The sequence below is a fragment of the Mustelus asterias genome, chromosome 5 (assembly GCF_964213995.1).
Source record: "Mustelus asterias chromosome 5, sMusAst1.hap1.1, whole genome shotgun sequence".
In the NCBI taxonomy this organism is placed as follows: domain Eukaryota; kingdom Metazoa; phylum Chordata; class Chondrichthyes; order Carcharhiniformes; family Triakidae; genus Mustelus; species Mustelus asterias.
The window spans coordinates 90016017-90035493 of record NC_135805.1 but is presented as its reverse complement, the minus strand read 5'-3'; the positions used below and the strand labels follow the sequence as shown (position 1 = coordinate 90035493).

The 19477-nt window shown below is 44.2% G+C and overlaps 1 protein-coding gene across 13 annotated transcripts in view; it reads right to left on the bottom strand.

Moving 5' to 3' along the window:
• The window catches only part of dnmt3aa (DNA (cytosine-5-)-methyltransferase 3 alpha a), a 516733-nt gene that overhangs the window by 138566 nt on the left and 358690 nt on the right, over positions 1–19477 (bottom strand). For 12 of the 13 annotated variants that reach the window (XR_013497772.1, XR_013497773.1, XM_078213021.1 and 9 more), the window contains 4 exons: positions 16239–16397; positions 9807–9914; positions 6061–6217; positions 100–246 (listed from right to left, as the gene is read on the bottom strand). Coding sequence is in view for 11 of the 13 variants with exons in the window: in XM_078213021.1 (XP_078069147.1) it covers positions 100–246; positions 6061–6217; positions 9807–9914; positions 16239–16397 (571 nt within the window). In the remaining 2 variants the exon portion in view is untranslated. The remainder of the gene's footprint in view (positions 1–99; positions 247–6060; positions 6218–9806; positions 9915–16238; positions 16398–19477) is intronic. The other variant, XM_078213026.1, reaches the window with a different exon arrangement.

Here is a 19477-nt window from a genome sequence, read left to right as displayed (position 1 = left end):
TTTCCCATATTTTCTTTCTGCTGAAGGGATTCTGGTAGGTTTCCCTTTGCAATCCATTTGATACTTGTTAAACAAGCCAGTTGAACAACAGGTTCGTACCTCGAGTCTGTTCGTCTATTATTTCTTTGACTTTTAGCTTCTCTGTGCTTCTTCTTGCTTTTTTGGCTGGGGGAGGCGGAGGATAAACTGAAGCTTCAGGCTCCACCCAACTTTCTGTATAAACCTCTTTGTAAGGATTTCGTTCTTCTGAAAATCAAAGAACATCATTGTTACTCTGTACAAGACAAAGCTATGCAAAGACGACAAAAGACAGCATTGTGCATCTATGGAATGCTGACAGATTTGGTGGTCTGTGGTTGAAATTCAAATGGATAAACATGTGCATAAAATGCAACTTCATGGGTGATCGATTGACTGCCTGTTATACACCCTGTTCAATTTTGCTTTTTTGGATGGGTTGTTAATGCCTCTGTGGAAGATGAATTTTACCAGCCACATATCCATGTCCTTCTGATTTGACAATTAGTTACAAGATGTAACTGATGGCAGTGTGCAACAATGGTCTAGAAATCTATCCTCAGATTTGGTTAAGATATTGTGTAACTTCCCATCAATGCTATTTAGTCCCAAATTACAGATTTTCATATCTCCAACTTTTTCTTCTTCAAAGGCAATTTTGCAGAGCATTGTTCAAATCCAGTGGGATAAATGTCTCCTTCCTCTGCAAGTTGGAAGAGTCTCACATAGAAATAATTTTGGCATTTTAAATCCAGCTGGGGGTGAGCATGGGACAGTAGCAAAATGGACCTGCAATTTGACATGAGTTGCTACTGAACTGACTACCTTACTCAGAGAGGGTGCATGATAGCTGGTTGAGAAATGTCATTCTGGTGCAGTAGGGAAATGCTGTTTTGAATTCGGGTAGGGTAAACCTCTATTCTGGATCTGACCATGTTACATATCATCTGGGATTATTTGTTGAATTTGGATATTTTGAAGAATGAACTCTCATCTTTCTGGAGGCTAAGAAGGCTCTGTGTAAAATTTGTTTCACCATTCTCAACCAAGTTCTTTAGTGGATAAGGAATCCAGCAGAAAACTGGCAATCTTAATTGAAGAAGGAGCAGGATCGCTGGTGTAGAAAATGGTAGATGTTGATGGACTGGGGTGCTCTGCTATGTTGAGGGCTGAAGCATATAGTTGCAACATTGAAACTTCTCTCTTCATATTGAACACATAATTAACAATAAATTAATAACATATCTTCACCAAATATGTTGTGCACATTTGGATCTACAGTGATATCATGAAGGTAGCCACTGGTGAAACTGAACTTTTTGAATGGGATCTATCACCTGACCAGAAGCTTCTTGCAAACTCTTATCTTCATTGCTGCCTCACAGTGCCAGGGACCTGGTTCAATTCCAGCCTTGGGGGATTGTCTGTGTGGAGTTTACACGTTCTCCCCATGTCTGCATGAGTTTCCTCCAGGCAGTCTGATTTCCTCCGACAGTCCAAAGATATGCAGGTTAGGTTGATTGGCCATGGTAAATTGCTGCTTACTGTCAGGGGGATTAGCAGGGTAAATATGTGGGGTTACAGGTATAGGGCTTGGCTGGAACTGTTGATGGTGCAGGCTTGACGGGCCAAATGGCTCCCTTCAGTGTTGTAGGGATTCTATGATTCATTTAGAGAAAATGGCTGGAATTTTACCAGCCTGCCCGCCACGGAAATTGGAGCTTGCGAGGGGTGGACCATGGAAAGGTCTGTTGACTCAAACGGGATTTTACGGTTTCGGGACCAACGAGGTTGTAAAGTCCCGCCTGATATTCTCGATGCTATCTCTGATGCAGTGGCATTCCAAGGTTTCAAATAACTATTTAATCAATTCTATTGCTTAAACAATGGTCAATAGAAATAATCAGTGGAATGTAATGGTTGGGGCTGTGACCCCATCCACCAACTGGAGAGCAGGTGGCAACCCCATTGCAGCCATTTCTGGGAGCTCTTTTTGGGATTAAATCCCAATCAGACAGCCTGTTGGCTTCTGTTAGAGCTTTTGGCTCGTGAAGGGGGAATTTCCAGCAATTCTCCTTATGGTGGATGTCCTGCCTCCGAGAGCTTCCAGCCAATCAGAAGCTGGCAGCTCGCAAGTACCAGCTGCTCCACCAAGAGCGGAAGTCACTGCTGGAACTGCAGTAGGCTGAGGATTGATGCTAAAGCCCCTGGAAGTGGGACTGGATCATCACAAAGGCCCTGGTGATGGGGGGAGGGGGAATTGCTGTAAATGGCAAGGGGGTGGCTTTCTGTAGATCCCTCCTTTGCCATTGGCAAGTTCCTCCACTAGGCACAGAGTATCTGACAAGGATGGACCCCCCCTCCCCCCCTCCTCCCCCCAATCAGGCTATATGGCATGGCCCCTGCCCACTGCTGGTTGAATACCAGTGATAGACAGCAAGGAGAGAAAACACAGCAGGTGGCAATGGTAAATACAGAAACCAGATTGTTAACAAACAGCTGAAAGACTGCTCACAAAGATGGACCATTTTAAACTCAGTGCCAATGGGTGTAATCTTAGGAATCTTGCTGCACAGTTGCTCAAATTGGAGGACACCAAATGACGTGTTTGGGCCACAGCAGGGGTGCTTATTGAGAGAGCTTAAAATATAGGAGAATGTGGAACAAAGGCAAGGAAATGGGAGGTGGCAGGAAGGTGGAGAAGAGGAAAGGATGGAGTGCAAGAGAAAGAGAAGGAGAAAAGTAGGGGGGAGGGGAGAAAGCTAGAGAACAGAAAAGGGAGGCATAAAGTAGGGAAGCGGGTGTAAGGAGGGTGAAGAAGCGCAGGCGAGGGAGGGAGGGAGGGAGGGAGAGGGTAAGAGAGATACTAATAATTGAGGAAGAAAGTAGGTTAGGGAGACTATGAGCAATGTATCAAGTCATCATTATGAGGAAGGAAGTGTTAGGTGTATTAAAAAGCATTAAGGTAGACAAATCCCCAGGGCCAGAAAGCATCTATTCCAGATTACTGAGGGAGACAAGAGATGAATTCTGAAATCTAACAGAAATCTATTGTTTCCTCGTTGGCCACAGGTGAGGTCCCAGAGGATTGGAAGATAGCCAATGTTATTACGTTATTTAAGAAGGGTAGCAAGGATAACCCTGGTAATTGTAGACCAGTGAGCTTGACGTCAGTGATAGTGAAATTGTTGGAGGAGATTCTTAGAGATAGGATCTATACACATTTGGAACTGAATGGTCTTATTAAAGACAGACAGTATGGATTTGTACGAGGCAGGTCATGTCTCACTAATGTAATTGAGCTTTTGATGAGGTGACAAAAATGATTGATGGGGGAAGGGCTGTGGATGTTGTCTACATGGACTTTAGCAAAGTATTTGACAAGGTCCCTCATGGCAGGTTGGTGCAAAAGATTAAATCACACAGGATCAGGGGTGAACTAGCTAGATGGATTCAGAACTGGCTTGGCCACAGAAGACAGAGGGTAGCAGTGGAAGGGTGTTTTTCTGAATGAAGGTCTATAACCGGTGGTGTTCTGCAGGGATCAGTGCTGGGACCTCTGCTGTTTGTTATAAATGACTTGGAAAAAAACGTAGCTGGTCTGATTAGCAAGTTTGCAGATTATACTAAGATTGCCCTCCTATATGGCTCAGATACATGGATTATGTACAGCTGGCACCTCAAAACTCTGGAGAAGTGCCACCAGCGCTGCCTGCATAAGATTCTGCAAATCCACTGGAACCAATTAGGTGCACCAATGTTTGTGTTCTCGCTCAGGCCAAAATCCCCAGCACTGAAGCATAGACCACGCTCAATCAGCTCCACAGGGCATGCCACATTGTCTGTGTGCCTGACACGAGACTCCCAAAACAAACACTCTACTCGGAGATTCCACACAGCAAGCAAGCCCAAGAGGGCAGATGAAATGCTTCAAGGACACCCTCAAAGCCTCCTTGAAGAAATGCCACATCCACGCCGAGACCAGGGAATTCTGGCGCAAGGCTGTCTGAAATAGAGGAAAATGATCCAGGAAGGAGCTCAACACTTTCAAACCGGGAGCAAGCTGAAGCCAAGCCTCAACAGAGAAAGGAACGGGTGGCAATCTGGGCACCTTACCCACTCGTTCCTCCAACCACTGTCTGACCCACCTGTGACAGAGACTGTCGGTCACACATTGGATTCCTCAGTCACCTGAGAACTCACTTTTAGAGTGGAAGCAAGTCATCCTCGACTCCGAGAGACTACCCAAGAAGAAGAATTTGCTATTAATAATGAACCTGATGTCTGTTGCCAGTACCTTCAGTTTTAATCATGATAGCTGAGAAACCATTTGCAATATTAGCATATGAATGTTGAACACATCATCAGAGATTCCTCTGTCTGATAGGGTAATAAGGTATTCATCTGAAATTTTTAAAAGGTTGCTGCTAATCTAGCAAAGGAATATCCATATTAATGAGTTAGGAATCTGTACATTAATAATGCATCAAGTCAATGGTCAGTGCTATGCTTTTAATCATAGGAACTGACAAGCTGCCTATGCTTCGTTTCTCCCAGTTACTCCATCTCTGTTACATTTACTGTGATGGTTCCACTTTCATTACCAAACCTTCTGAAATATATTGATTTTTGTCAGTTGAAACTGCCTATATCTGTCCCAATTCCAGAGTCATTGATTTCAACCCTTCCCACTTTTCCTCACCTTCGCCCAGATCATCTTCCACATTTGCCAAATGCTCTCCCACAATTTCTACCACCCACAAAATGAGGTTGCAATGAAGCATATCTTCTTCTCTTCTCTCCTCTCTGATTCCCTCCACAAGATATTGGTTAATTATTCTATTTTGCCTTCTGTTTTTCCCAGGCAACCATATAAATGTAACACCTGTCCATTCACCTCTTCCCATACCATTGGCTTGGGTCACAAAACATTCATTCCATATGAGACTGCAATTTGCATTATTCAATGAGGCAAATAATTCCATCATTTTCCTAATGAACACCAGTAGCAATGTGAGAAGGTCAAAAGACCCTTGTGGTATCACACAGGGAATGTTAATCTTATTCCACAGTCAGAATAATTCTCAAATATGCCACTCAAATTTTGAACAAGCACATCATATACCCTGAATAATTGGGAGCTACCTTACAATGCAACACACCAAGCTTTTTAGGAGAAATATCAACTTCGATGTGCCTCATGCCTCAACAAGGAAACCTCAGTATTAAATTAAGTAACTGGATGTCAAAGCTGTGAGAAAGCAAATAAGTTTTTTTTATTCATTCGTGGGACATGGGCATCGCTGACTGGCCAGCATTTATTGCCCATCCCTAGTTGCCCTTGAACAGAGTAGTTTGCTAGGCCATTTCAGAGGGCAGTTCAGAGTCAACCACATTGCTGTGGCTCTGGAGTCACATGTAGGCCAGACTAAGTAAGGACAGCAGATTTCCTTCCCTAAAGGATATTAGTGAAGCAGATGGGCATTTCCAACAATCAACGACGGTTTCATGATCGTCAGTAGATCAGCTGAAGCTGCCAATGAAAATTTAGCTGTGGAACCAACAGTACAAAGAAGACTGGAGCACCAGGCACTAATTCAAGGTGTTTTATTTTTCAACAGTTTCATTCAATTAATTTTATGTATTGGCCATTTCACCAGCTCCACTGTTTACGTGCCTCCAAATATAAGTTCAGAACTAATTCAAGTTTCTTTCATTTAATGGGTGATCCATTGTGTGGGTGATACAGTAGCACACATGTTGAAAACAGTCAAATAATGCATCAAAAAAATCTTCACAATCTTCAATCTCCCTCAATTAACCTCAATAGCACAGAAACAGAAATTTCCAGATTATCATAATGATGCCTTTTCTTTTAAAGCGAGAATATTCGTTGAGGCTATCTTCTGCGCTATGCATAATTGTTGTAATAATTTCTCATCTCAACATATATGCGACAACATTGTCATTTACACTAGAGAAAAATCTCTACACATAGTGTCCATTTCGCTGGAGTTTGTCCCAATCTATGCTCAATCTTACCTTCCGGTGGTTCCAAACCCTTTGGCCCCAAAGGCAGAAATCCTTCCAAAGCCCATTCGATCATTTGCTTGGTTTGGGCTTCCACGCCTTTGGCTGTGTCTAACTCATCATTCCCAGATTGTGTTGGAAAGAGCTTTCCTGCTCTGTTGCTTGCCACCTAGTTTAGATCGGTAAATTTGAAGAGTCAGGATCACCTTTTGATAACTTGAAACCTGAAGCTGCAGCTTATATCTCTGAGCGTCCAAGTCCCAGGCAACAACAACACAGAGGATTGTAACTATCAGGCGATTTGTATGAAATTAGCATGAAACAGTTTTAAATTATTTGCAAAAAAAAATACTTTCATGATTTTTTTTCAGAGGATGCACAAATTATTCAGCCTACTCATTATGGTAAGTAACAACTGGTGCAATAATGAGTAAGACACAAATGCAGGATTTTTTGGTTAGTTCGTGTGGCGCATGATAGAATTCCGGTTCAGGTCCAGCCTATGATTTCTGTATCACAGATTGTCCTCATCACAGAGGAATGAAGTTATGAAAGATTAATATGACTAATGTGAAGTCAACCTGTACTATTTCTGTGGGCCTCTTGAAAGAAATGATTAATTAAGTGACCTGAGATCATTCATCGTGTTCCCAAAGACAAACATTCAACTGTCCATTCCTTTTCTTTAGAACAAAGACACCCTGCTGGAAATGAAATGATACACTTTCGATTGCAGTTCATAATTTATCAATCTAAAGAATATTCATACTGTGATTGAGATTGGGCTGTGTATAAATAAATGCACAGTGATATAAATGTATATTTGACATTATCAACAGAGAGTCCTCTCAATGTTTTCTTGCTTTGCAAAGAAAAATGTTGAGGATCTTCCTGAGGTCTGATCTTGAGCACTGCCATACATCTTGTAACTATGGTGCTTTCCTGGAATTTTCAGTCATTCGATATAGTCTTATCCAATTGTGTATCTGGCCATGGTCTAATGCATATTGACTAACACTTTCTTGTGCCCTGGTTCAGCTGTCATAAACGCTATCCTTAGATTTAATAAGACATTACAATTTGTGCACAATTGAGGCAAAGTATGATTAATGTTGTAGTCCAAATGTGATGAGTAATTGCCCTAAGTATTTTGCACCAGTGCTTCCCCTTGGTAACAATACATTGGGGGATTTTATAGCCCTATACCAATCAGCATATTTGCAGGTGACGGTGGGGTGGGGCATGTAAAATAGGATGGGTGGCTAGTCCACCACCTTCCCACCCATAACACGGTGAATGGGTGTCAGTGTCTGCATGTCTGCAAAGGCATCTTCTTGACTTTGCTCCATTGAAATCACTGACAGAAAATTGAGTGCTGTCCTTCACTCGCATGCATTCCGGCTCACCCTTCTATGCTGCCATTCGCTGCAGCCAGGCATTTCAGTCTGCCTGGACAGAGACCTAGGACAGGATTTTCCTGCCCCTCCCGCCAGCGGGGTCTTCTGGTTCCACCAAAGCCATCACCTTGTGGCAGGGTCACTGGCATCAGAGTGAGTAAGCCCCGCAAAGGCCCATGGGCTTTGGCAAGACCCGAAGATGGTGGCATGCGTTTCTTCGTATTAGTTAAGGAGATGGGAAAAAAACCTTTTTATGCAAAATCCGCAGCTGCAGTGATTGGGTGGTTCAGCCTAATCTTCAACAAATCAATTATCATTTAAATGATCTGGCTGGAGACAGCAATCAGGCTATTGCCCTGTCGCTGGACACTCCAGCAATGTTTTTAGTGCCTTTTAAAAAATTTATTTATTAGTGTCACAAGTCAGCTTACATTAACACTGCAATCAAGTTACTGTGAAAATCCCCTAGTCGCCACACTCTGGCGCCTCTTCGGGTACACTGAGGGAGAATTTAGCACGGCCACTGCACCTCACCAGCACATCTTTCGGACTGTGGGAGAAAACCGGAGGAAACCCACACAGACACGGGGAGAACATGCAGACTCCACACAGACAGTGACCCAAGGCCGCAGATTGAACCTGGGTCCCTGACGCTGTGAGGCAGCAGTGCTAACCACTGTGCCACCGAGCAACAATGGGTGAGCACAAATCTGTGTGTAATTGGACTCTCAATCTGATCCTCCAGTCTGTCAGAGCTTGAGAAGAGAGTTTTGTGGTGTTTGAAGTCCAAGGTCTCCATCCAAGCAGGATGAGCGTTCACCGGGAGTACTCCTGTGAGAAAGCCTCTGTCATGGAAGGCTTGACGGGAACTGGTTTAAGAGCTACCTTGTATTTTATGCTTAATTACAGTTCAATTCAGTCATCATGTGTAAATCATGGAATGGTTACAGCCAAGAAGGTGGCAACTCGTCCCAGTTGTCTCTGCGGTTCTCTGCAAGGCCAACTCACCTTGTCAAATTCCCTCGCCTTTTCTCCATAGCCCTGAAAACTTTTTCTCGACAGATAATGATCCAATTGTCGTTTGGAAACTTTGATTGAACCTGCCTCCACCACACTCTCAGACAATTCTAGATCCTAACCTCTTGCTGCATAAAAAACTTTTCTTCATGTTGCCATTGCTTTTTTTGCAAATCGCATTAAATTGGTGTCCCCTGCTTCACGATCCTTCTGGCAATGTCAACAGTTCCTCACTACATACTCTGCCAGTCCCCTCATGATTTTGAACACCTCTGTCAAATCTGCTCTCAACCTTCTGTTCTCCAAGGAGAACAGCTCCAGCTTCTCCAATGTACCCACATAACTGAAGTTCCTCATCCCATTCCCTGGAATCAATTTTGTGAGTCTTTCCTGCACCTCCTCTGATACCTTCACATCCTTCCTAAAGTGTGATGCTCAAAGCTTTATGCAATAGTGCAGTCGAGGCTGCACCATGGTTTTGTGGAGGTTTATCATAACTTCCTTGTTTTTATATTCTATTCCCCTATTTATAAAGCCCAGCAGTTCTTATGTTTTATTAATCACTCCCTCAACCTGCCCTTTCACCTTCAATGATTTGTGCACATAAAGTCCTCGATCCCTCTGTTCCTGAACCCCCTTTTGAATTGTAACCTTTATTTTGTATGTCTCTCCTCATACTTCCTACCAAATGAATCACTTCATGTCTCTCTGTATTAAATGTCAGCTGCCACTTGTCTGCCTGGCACAGATGTAGGCAGCAGACTCTTCCAGATTCATAACCAAACGTTGCAGTATTATTCTTTAATACATGGCCAAATATTGCTGATGGGATCCTTCTTTAGAATGTAGGGCTTGTGAGGATCAAATAGCTGGACAGCTTTGAATGGAAAGGAGTTGGTTTCTAACCATCAGATTCCAACCTCTTTATCTCTGTCAGTGCTCCTGTTCGCTCCTGATCTATGATTTGCCCAGTGCAACCTTTTGTCCCGTGCCATCTGTCTTGTTGCAAGTGTTCTTATTTAAGGCTTATAAGTATGTAACATTTTCTGCTTTCTGCATTCTAATAAGCTCCATGTTGAAGGCCTACTCCAGTTTGCTTTGAATGAGTAATGAGGCTGATTCTAGAAAATACAGCAGGATGGGCCAATCATGAAGGCAATGGTCTTCCTGCTTCAGTGCTTGAAATGACACAACTATGTTAGCGAACACTTCCAGTAAACATCAAAGTGAACAAAGATTATTTTTCTTGAGACCAACCCCATGAAAATCGACTCACGTAAGTTGTTGACATATGTTAATAGCGAACAAGCATTTAAAGAACAGATTAATGAATGAATTTCATACCTGTAAAACTTCAAAAATTGCTTTCCTATACATAGGTTGTTTGCTATAGGTTGGCTGGTGAAAGGCAGTAGAAAAAGAACTCAAAGGCATCAGTTTTTCTACACAGACCTGTCAAACCAGAGAAGACCAAACTCAGTGATAATCACAATCATTGACATAAGTACTTATGAACTTTTATCCACATACCTGATGACCAATGTGTCTGAGACAAAGAGGGTAAGTAGAAAGGAAAGAAAGAAATAGAAAAGACATATTTATCCAGGACTTGTATCACGTCTCTGAGAAACACCTCAAAGCATTTCACCTACAGGGAATTATTCTTTAATACACAGAAAGTTGTTCTGTAAGCAAATGCAGCAGCTAATTAAAATCTACATAGATCAACGGCCAATCATTCAGCTTTTAGTGTTGATAGAGGAAGGTTAGCAAGACGCTCTGGAGGCCTCATTCACACACCACGGGAAAAGAGGCATTTGGTGCACTTTGTCCACAGCCCTCAAGAAGCAAAACATGTAAGGCGGCTTATTCCCACACCTCAAGAGCAGAAAGATCTGTGGTGTTTCACTTGCACACCTCAAGCAGCGGAGCACCTGAATAATGTAGTTTTGAAATATTATGAACGAGAAAATTTAAAGCAGTGTTGCCATAGCATGCTCAGATTTTGCAACTGTTTACTTTCCCTTATGTACCCCATGTATTTTGGATGGACTGGATATTTTTGTATTGGTGTGTTGAAACTCATGTACAATAGTGTGAAGACAGAATAACATGTCTCAGATTCTCCTGCAGCTAAATGTACACCATTGTGCTCTCTTATTGGATTGCAGCACAAACACATTCTTCCAAAAAATTACAGGTGTATCTTCTCTTAATATTTTGTTTCTTTTCTGTAGCTTTATTAGTCTTGTTCCCATCTGCTGTGATCTTTTGATTTTATTCTGACCCCTTCCCTAAATTTCAGATTCCCTTTATTTATTTACTGTTTCCCCCTCCCTCTATTAGAACATAGAACATTACAGCACAGAACAGGCCCTTCGGCCCACGATGTTGTGCCGACCTTCATCTGAAACCAAGATCAAGCTATCCCACTCCCTACCATCCTGGTGTGCTCCATGTGCCTATCCAATAACCGCTTAAATGTTCCTAAAGTGTCTGACTCCACTATCACTGCAGGCAGTCCATTCCACACCCCAACCACTCTCTGCATGAAGAACCTACCTCTGATATCCTTCCTATATCTCCCACCATGAACCCTATAGTTATGCCCCCTTGTAATAGCTCCATCCACCCGAGGAAATAGTCTTTGAACGTTCACTCGATCTATCCCCTTCATCATTTTATAAACCTCTATTAAGTCTCCCCTCAATCTCCTCCGCTCCAGAGAGAACAGCCCTAGCTCCCTCAACCTTTCCTCATAAGACCGACACTCCAAACCAGGCAGCATCCTGGTAAATCTCCTCTGCACTCTTTCCAGCGCTTCCACATCCTTCTTATAGTGAGGTGACCAGAACTGCACGCAATATTCCAAATGCGGTCTCACCAAGGTCCTGTACAGTTGCAGCATAACCCCACGGCTCTTAAACTCCAACCCCCTGTTAATAAAAGCTAACACACTATATGCCTTCTTCACAGCTCTATCCACTTGAGTGGCAACCTTTAGAGATCTGTGGATATGGACCCCAAGATCTCTCTGTTCCTCCACAGTCTTCAGAACCCTACCTTTGACCCTGTAATCCACATTTAAATTAGTCCTACCAAAATGAATCACCTCACATTTATCAGGGTTAAACTCCATTTGCCATTTTTCAGCCCAGCTTTGCATCCTATCTATGTCTCTTTGCAGCCTACAACAGCCCTCCACCTCATCCACTACTCCACCAATCTTGGTGTCATCAGCAAATTTACTGATCCACCCTTCAGCCCCCTCCTCTAAGTCATTAATAAAAATCACAAAGAGCAGAGGACCAAGCACCGATCCCTGCGGCACTCCGCTAGCAACCTGCCTCCAGTCCGAAAATTTTCCATCCACCACCACCCTCTGTCTTCGATCAGACAGCCAGTTACCTATCCAATCGGCCAACTTTCCCTCTATCCCACACCTCCTTACTTTCATCATAAGCCGACCATGGGGGACCTTATCAAACGCCTTACTAAAATCCATGTATATGACATCAACCGCCCTACCTTCATCAACACACCTAGTTACCTCCTCAAAAAATTCTATCAAATTTGTGAGGCACGATTTGCCCTTCACAAATCCGTGCTGACTATCCCGGATTAATCCGCATCTTTCTAAATGGTCGTAAATCCCATCCCTAAGGACCTTTTCCATCAATTTACCAACCACCGAAGTCAGACTAACCGGTCTATAATTACCAGGGTCATTTCTATTCCCTTTCTTAAACAGAGGAACAACATTTGCCACTCTCCAGTCCTCTGGCACCATCCCCGTGGACAGCGAGGACCCAAAGATCAAAGCCAAAGGCTCTGCAATCTCATCCCTCGCCTCCCAAAGAATCCTAGGATACATTTCATCAGGCCCAGGGGACTTATCGACCTTCAGTTTATTCAAAACTGCCAATACATCCTCCCTCCGAACATCTATTTCCTCCAGCCTATTAGCCTGTAACACCTTCTCTTCCTGAAAAACATGGCCCCTCTCCTTGGTGAACACTGAAGAAAAGTATTCATTCATCACCTCGCCTATCTCTACTGATTCCATACACAAGTTCCCACCACTGTCCTTGACCGGCCCTAACCTCACCCTGGTCATTCTTTTATTCCTCACATAAGAGTAAAAAGCCTTGGGGTTTTCCTTGATCCGACCCGCCAAGGACTTCTCATGTCCCCTCCTAGCTCTCCTAAGCCCCTTTTTCAGCTCATTCCTTGCTAACTTGTAACCCTCAATCGAGCCATCTGAACCTTGTTTCCTCATCCCTACATAAGCTTCCCTCTTCCTTTTCACAAGACATTCCACCTCTTTTGTGAACCACGGTTCCCTCACTCGGCCATTTCCTCCCTGCCTGACAGGGACATACCTATCAAGGACACCCAGTATTTGTTCCTTGAAAAAGTTTCACTTTTCATCAGTGCCTTTCCCTGACAGTTTCTGTTCCCATCTTATGCCCCCTAATTCTTGCCTAATCGCATCATAATTACCTCTCCCCCAATTGTAAGCCTTGCCCTGCCGTCCGGCCCTATCCCTCTCCATTGCAATAACAAAAGACACCGAATTGTGGTCACTATCTCCAAAGTTCTCTCCCACAACCAAATCTAACACTTGGCCCGGTTCATTTCCCAGTACCAAATCCAATGTGGCCTCACCCCTTGTCGGCCTATCCACATATTGTGTCAGGAAACCCTCCTGCACACACTGCACAAAAAGTGCCCCATCCAAACTATTCGACCTACAAAGGTTCCAATCAATATTTGGAAAGTTAAAGTCCCCCATGACAACTACCCTGTGACCCCCACACGTATCCATAATCTGCTTTGCAATTTCTTCCTCCACATCTCTATTACTATTTGGGGGCCTATAGTAAACTCCTAGCAACGTGACCGCTCCTTTCCTGTTTCTAACTGCAGCCCATATTACCTCAGTGTGCATATCCCCCTCAAAGTGCTTTTCCGCAGCCGTTAAACTATCCTTGATTAACAATGCTACTCCTCCACCTCTTTTACCAGCTTCCCTACACTTACTGAAACATCTATACCCCGGAACATCCAACAACCATTCCTGTCCTTGTTCTACCCACGTCTCCGTAATGGCCACAACATCGTAGTCCCAAGTAGCAATCCACGCCCCAAGTTCATCCACCTTGTTCCGGATGCTCCTTGCATTGAAGTAGACACACTTCAACCCATCTTCCTGTCTACCGGTACCCACCCTTGACCTTGATACCTTCCCCAATATCTCACCACCCTCAACACTGACTTCCGGACTACAACTCCTTTTCCCACTCCCCTGACAAATTAGTTTAAATCCCCCTGAAGAGCCGTAGCAAATTTCCCTCCCAGGATATTGGTGCCCCTCTGGTTCAGGTGCACCCCGTCCTGTTTGTAGAGGTCCCACCTTCCCCAGAACGTGTTCCAATTATCCACGTATCTGAAACCCTCCCTCCTGCACCATCCCTGCAACCACATGTTTAAGTGCACTCTCTCCCTGTTCCTCAACTCGCTATCACGTGGCACCGGTAGCGTACCAGAGATGACCACATGTTTTGTCTTTGCTCTCAGCTTCCAGCCCAGCTCCCGAAATTCCTGTTTTAAATCCCCGTCCCTTCTCTTACCTATGTCGTTGGTACCAATGTGTACCACGACTTGTGACTGTTTCCCCTCCCCCTTAAGAATCCGGAAAACACGATCCGAGACGTCACGGACCCTGCCATCCGCTAGGCAACAAACCATCCTCGAGTCTCTTTTGCTGCCACAGAACCTCCTATCTATCCCTCTAACTAATGAGTCCCCAATAACTATTGCCCTCCCGCTCTCCTCCTTACCCTCCTGAGCCACAGGGACGGACTCAGTGCCGGAGATCCTCTCACTGCGGCTCACCACTGGTATGTCGTCCCCCTCAACCGTATCCAAAGCGGAATACTTATTGCTAAGGGGAACGACCACAGGGGATCCCTGCACCGACTGCTTCTTCCCAGCCCCTCTCACCGTCACCCATCTATTTTCATTCCTCGGAGTAACTGTATCCCTGAAGCTTCTGTCTATGGCCATCTCTGCATCCCTAATGATCCTAAGTTCCTCCAACTCCAGCTCCAGTTCCCTTACACGGTTTTGGAGGAGCTGCAGATGGATGCACTTCTCACAGGTATAATCAGCAGGGACACTGACGTCGTCCCTCACCTCAAACATAGTGCAAGAGGAACATTGCACTGCCTTCACACCCATCCCCTCTAGATACCTTGCCAGTACCAGGTAGAAACAGCAAAACAGCTACCGGCACGGTAGCGCAGTGGTTAGCACTGCTGCTTCACAGCTCCAGGGTCCCGGGTTCGATTCCCGGCTCGGGTCACTGTCTGTGTGGAGTTTGCACATTCTCCTCGTGTCTGCGTGGGTTTCCTCCGGGTGCTCTGGTTTCCTCCCACAGTCCAAAGATGTGCGGGTTCGGTTGATTGGCCAGGTTAAAAATTGCCCGTTAGAATCCTAAAATGTGTAGGTTAGAGGGATTAGTGGGTAAATATGTGGGGGTAGGGCCTGGGTGGGATTGTGGTCGGTGCAGACTCGATGGGCCGAATGGCCTCCTTCTGCACTGTAGGGTTTCTATGATCTATGATCACCCCTGCTCGCCCTTTCTGCCTAAGCCCTGTGAGCTACAGCTTTCACTCTGCCTCCTGCTCACTCTGCTGCCCGCTAACGACGCTGCCCGCTCAAAAGTGCGGCCTACTTTTAAACCCTCCAAAAACCTTCCCAGACTCCTGCTGGGCCCACTTCCTGTTTTAAAAAAAACCTCCGATTTTTTTACACAAATTTAACTTAAAATAAATAAATAAATGTAGTGAACAAACCAACTGCCTTCTCCTCAGCCTGGTCCTGTGGGCTTTACACCAAGAATTACCCTCATATCTCCCTTAGCATGATTTTCCTGTTTCTCTCTCTATTTCTCCAGTTTCTATTGTATCTTGTTTGTCCAGCCCGCCCTTCAGTGTCTTGAAATCAAAATGCAGTCGATATTTCATTTATACCAGGTTTTCCTGTCACTAACCAAGAGCCAGTTGTTGCCGCTACCAAGATTTTAGAATTGTAACCATGGGTCCCCCTGCATGTTCCTTAAGATTTTTCTTATAGAAGACTGAAGTCCCATGTTTTTCTTTGGTCTCCTTGCACCATGTATTTATTATCTGCGGCAAAATAGACAAGTGGGTGACTGGTTGCGATTTCACTGACCTTTCTGCTCTGAACTGATTTTCAAAAGGTTCATGTGAAGTGACTATTGTCTCATTGATTTTTCCTCCCTCAGGAATCCCTTGGTCTTAGTCCAGTATGCCCCCATATTAACGTCACTGAGATTGAGAACTGAGAGTTGGTGGATGGGCTTGCATTTCCATCTAGTCATTTTACAGCATGGCCTGCAGATACCTCAGTGTGGTTTGCTACAATGCTATTTCATTCCATGAGGGCAGTTGCTTCTAGGTAATATGATATAATGTTGGACTTTCTCTGATCATCAGAAAGCCAATCACCCCTTCGAGAACTAGCTACCATCCGACAAGGCATTATCAGGTGAACAGAAAAAAAAGCAATAACATGTAATGACTTAAAATCATAGTATTTGAAAGTAAGCAGACATGGAAGCGATAAAAGAGGATTTTGTGTAAAGAACCTAGATTACAAGGCATCTTCATGAGATCAACTATTTCTATTCTCCCTGATACAGAAAAAAGGTATATGCAAGTGTACTGAAAACCAAGATATTAGACTTACAACAGAAAATTTTCCATCTCCAAACCACATCACCCATCGCGTTCCTTCAGCCGCCCGACTTCGGCCAGTCATCCACCAGGAGACGATACGACCAGGCCACCAGGAGAATCCCCTTAATTTCCCCCAGACTAGCTCACCAATGCCAAATCCACGCCCATCCTGGAGATTCAGATGACAAATGTTAATGAAGGAATTTGATATTTCATTGCAAAAATATGAGAAGTCTGAGGTTTTGAGTCCTGGCATCAAACATCTTTACTAACCATTACTTCACTGCAAAATTGTACCACAACAGTTCATTATTCTGGTAGTTTTTGTCCTCATTCATTAGTTTTAATAAACGGAAAACATATGAGGCTGACTGAGGTCCACGGCTGGCAAATGAAAAGATTCTGTGCTACAGACACAGATTTGTATTCCTTATTCACTGACCTCCATAATCTTCTGGTTTTGGTCAGGTGCAACCTTTTTCCAAAGCATTTGTTTTAAATATTGATGAATTTTAGAAATCATAGCACTGGCAATAAGGCAATTTGTTCATCGTACCTGTGTGAGTAATAGCTTTTCAAATGGCATCATCCATTCTAATCCCAATTCCTTGCCATTTAGTCAAAAGAAGCAAGATTTGGCCACTATAACAAAAGAGGCAAGATTTGGGAACTATCGCTGAATTTCCTCCTTTGTTCTGAAGAGATGCATCCTGGCAGTAAGTGATGTGCCTGCAGTGAGGGAGCATTTGCCCTACTGAACCCACAACAGCAACAGCAACTTGACTAATATAGCACCTTCAATATAAGGCGGTCCACAGGAGCATTATCCAAACACAATTCGACAGAGGGCCACAGAAGGAAATATTGGGGCATATGATCAAAAGCTTGATCAAACAGGCAGATTTTAAGGAGCATCTTGAAGGAGAGGTGGTGAAGTAGAGATGTGAGGTAGAGGGTGGCACGGTGGCATAGTGGGTAGCACTGCTGCCTCACAGCGCCGGGTACCCAGGTTCAATTCCTGGCTTGGAGTCTGCACATTCTCCCCGTGTCTGGATGGGTGCTCCGGTTTCCTCCCACAGTCCGAAATATGTGCTGGTTAGGTGCATTGGTCATGGTAAATTCTTCCTCAGTGTACCCGAACAGGCGTCGGAGTTCACAGTAACTTCATTGCAGTATTAATGAAAGCCTACTTGTGACTAATGAAGAAACTTACTTAACTTACTTACTTAGGGAGAGACTTCCAGAACTGAGGGCTTAGGCTGCTGAAGAAATGGCCACCAATGGTGCAGCAATCAAAATTGGGAATGTTCAAGAAGCAAGAATTGGAGGAACACAGATATCTCTGAGGGTGTAGGGCTAAAGGAGATTACAGAGCTATGGAGAAGCAAAACCAGGGAGAGATTTGAAAAAAAATGGGAATTTTAAAGTAGAGGTATTGCTTGACCAGTTGCCCATCTAGATCAGTGGGCACAGGGGCTGAACAAGACTGCAGTTGGTTAGGACACGGAAAGGGTGTGCCGGAATAAACAAATTTAGAGATAACAATGGCAATGATGAGGGTTTCAGTAACAGAAGAGTTGAAACAGGAGCTGGGTGCAAGGTGGTGTTCTTAATGTTGGTGCTGATGTGTGGCCAGGAGCGTTAAGTATGACACCAAGGTTGTGAACAGCCTGCTTCCACAACAGACATTCACCAGGGAGACCTTCACATACAGGAGTTGCTCAGGTTGTGTCAAGTGGAACAAACTGTGCCTGAGTAGTGCCAAAGCCCAGGGGGAGGGAGGTGGAAATGATCCCTACACCTCTATAAAGCTTTACGATTAATTTTACATATTTGCCAGGCTTTGCTAAAACTGTAGCAGACTATCCAGCAGAAATGAAGTGAAAGGAAATCCATTGTGGATTCTGGTGGCAAATCACTTCAATGATCCCACTATGGACTGGGATAGTAATAGTGTAACAGGAGGAAATGGGAAACAGCTTCTGAAATGTGTTGGGACAGAATTTTCTTGAGCAGAATTATTTCTGGTCCAATGAGGGGGTATCTGGTTTTGAGCAACGAGGTGGGCTAGCAGGATCATGTGTCAATGAGGGAACACTTAGGGAAGGGTGATCATAGTATCATAAGGTTTAGATTCATTATGGAAAAGGAGGAATAAAAATATTGAATTTAAAGAGAGTCAATTTCAGTATCCCTGTCCCAGGTAAATTGGAATAACAGACTGGCAAGCAGAACTGTAACTGTCCAATGGGCTGCTTTAAAGAGGAGATGGTTCAATACTTTCGAGGCACATCCCCACAAGAGAGTAAGGTAGGACCACTAAAGCCAGAGCTCCCTGGATGACAAAAGAGATCAAGAATGAGATAATGCAGGAAAAGAAGGCATTTGACGGCTATTAGGTTCTTAATAGAAGTGAGGACCAGGCTGAATATAGAAAGTTCAGAGGGAAAGTGAAAAAAGGAAATAAAAGAGAGTGGCAGCTAACATAAAAGGGAATCCAAAAGTCTTCCTTAGATATGTAAATAGTAAAGGGTAGTGGGGATAATTAGGGGTCAAAAAGGAGACCTACGTGGAATGTAGAAGCAGAGGGGATGGTTGCTAAATGAGCGCTTTACAGAAATCATAGAATCATAGAATCCTACAGTGCAGAAAGAGGCCATTCGGCCCATCGAGTCTGCACCAACCACAATCCCACCCAGGCCCTTTCCCAAATCCCCACATATTTACCCACTAATCCCTCTAACCTATGCATCCTGGGACACTAAGGGCAATTTAGAATGGCCAATCAACCTAGCCTGCACATCTTTGGACTGTGGGAGGAAACCGGAGCACCCGGAGGAAACCCACGCAGACATAGGGAGAATGTGCAAACTCCACACAGACAGTGACCCGAGCCGGTATTTGAACCCAGGTCCCTGGAGCTGTGAAGCAGCAGCGCTAACCACTGTGCTACCGTGCCGCCCAACCACTGTGCTACCGTGCCACCCACGGTAGCACAGTGCATCTCTTTTTTATCAAGAAAGAGTTTAGGCATAAGGAGATACAAGATAGTTAAGGTATTGGATGCATAAAAAATTGATAAAGCAAAGGTATCAGGAAGTCCAACTGTACTTATAGCTGATAAGCTCTATCTCCCCATCCACCTTAGATATGGAGGTTGGTTCCAGGGGCCTGGAGAATTGCAAACATGACATTATTATTCAAAAAATAATGTAAGAGCAATGCCACATCGGCGGCATTCTGCTGGCA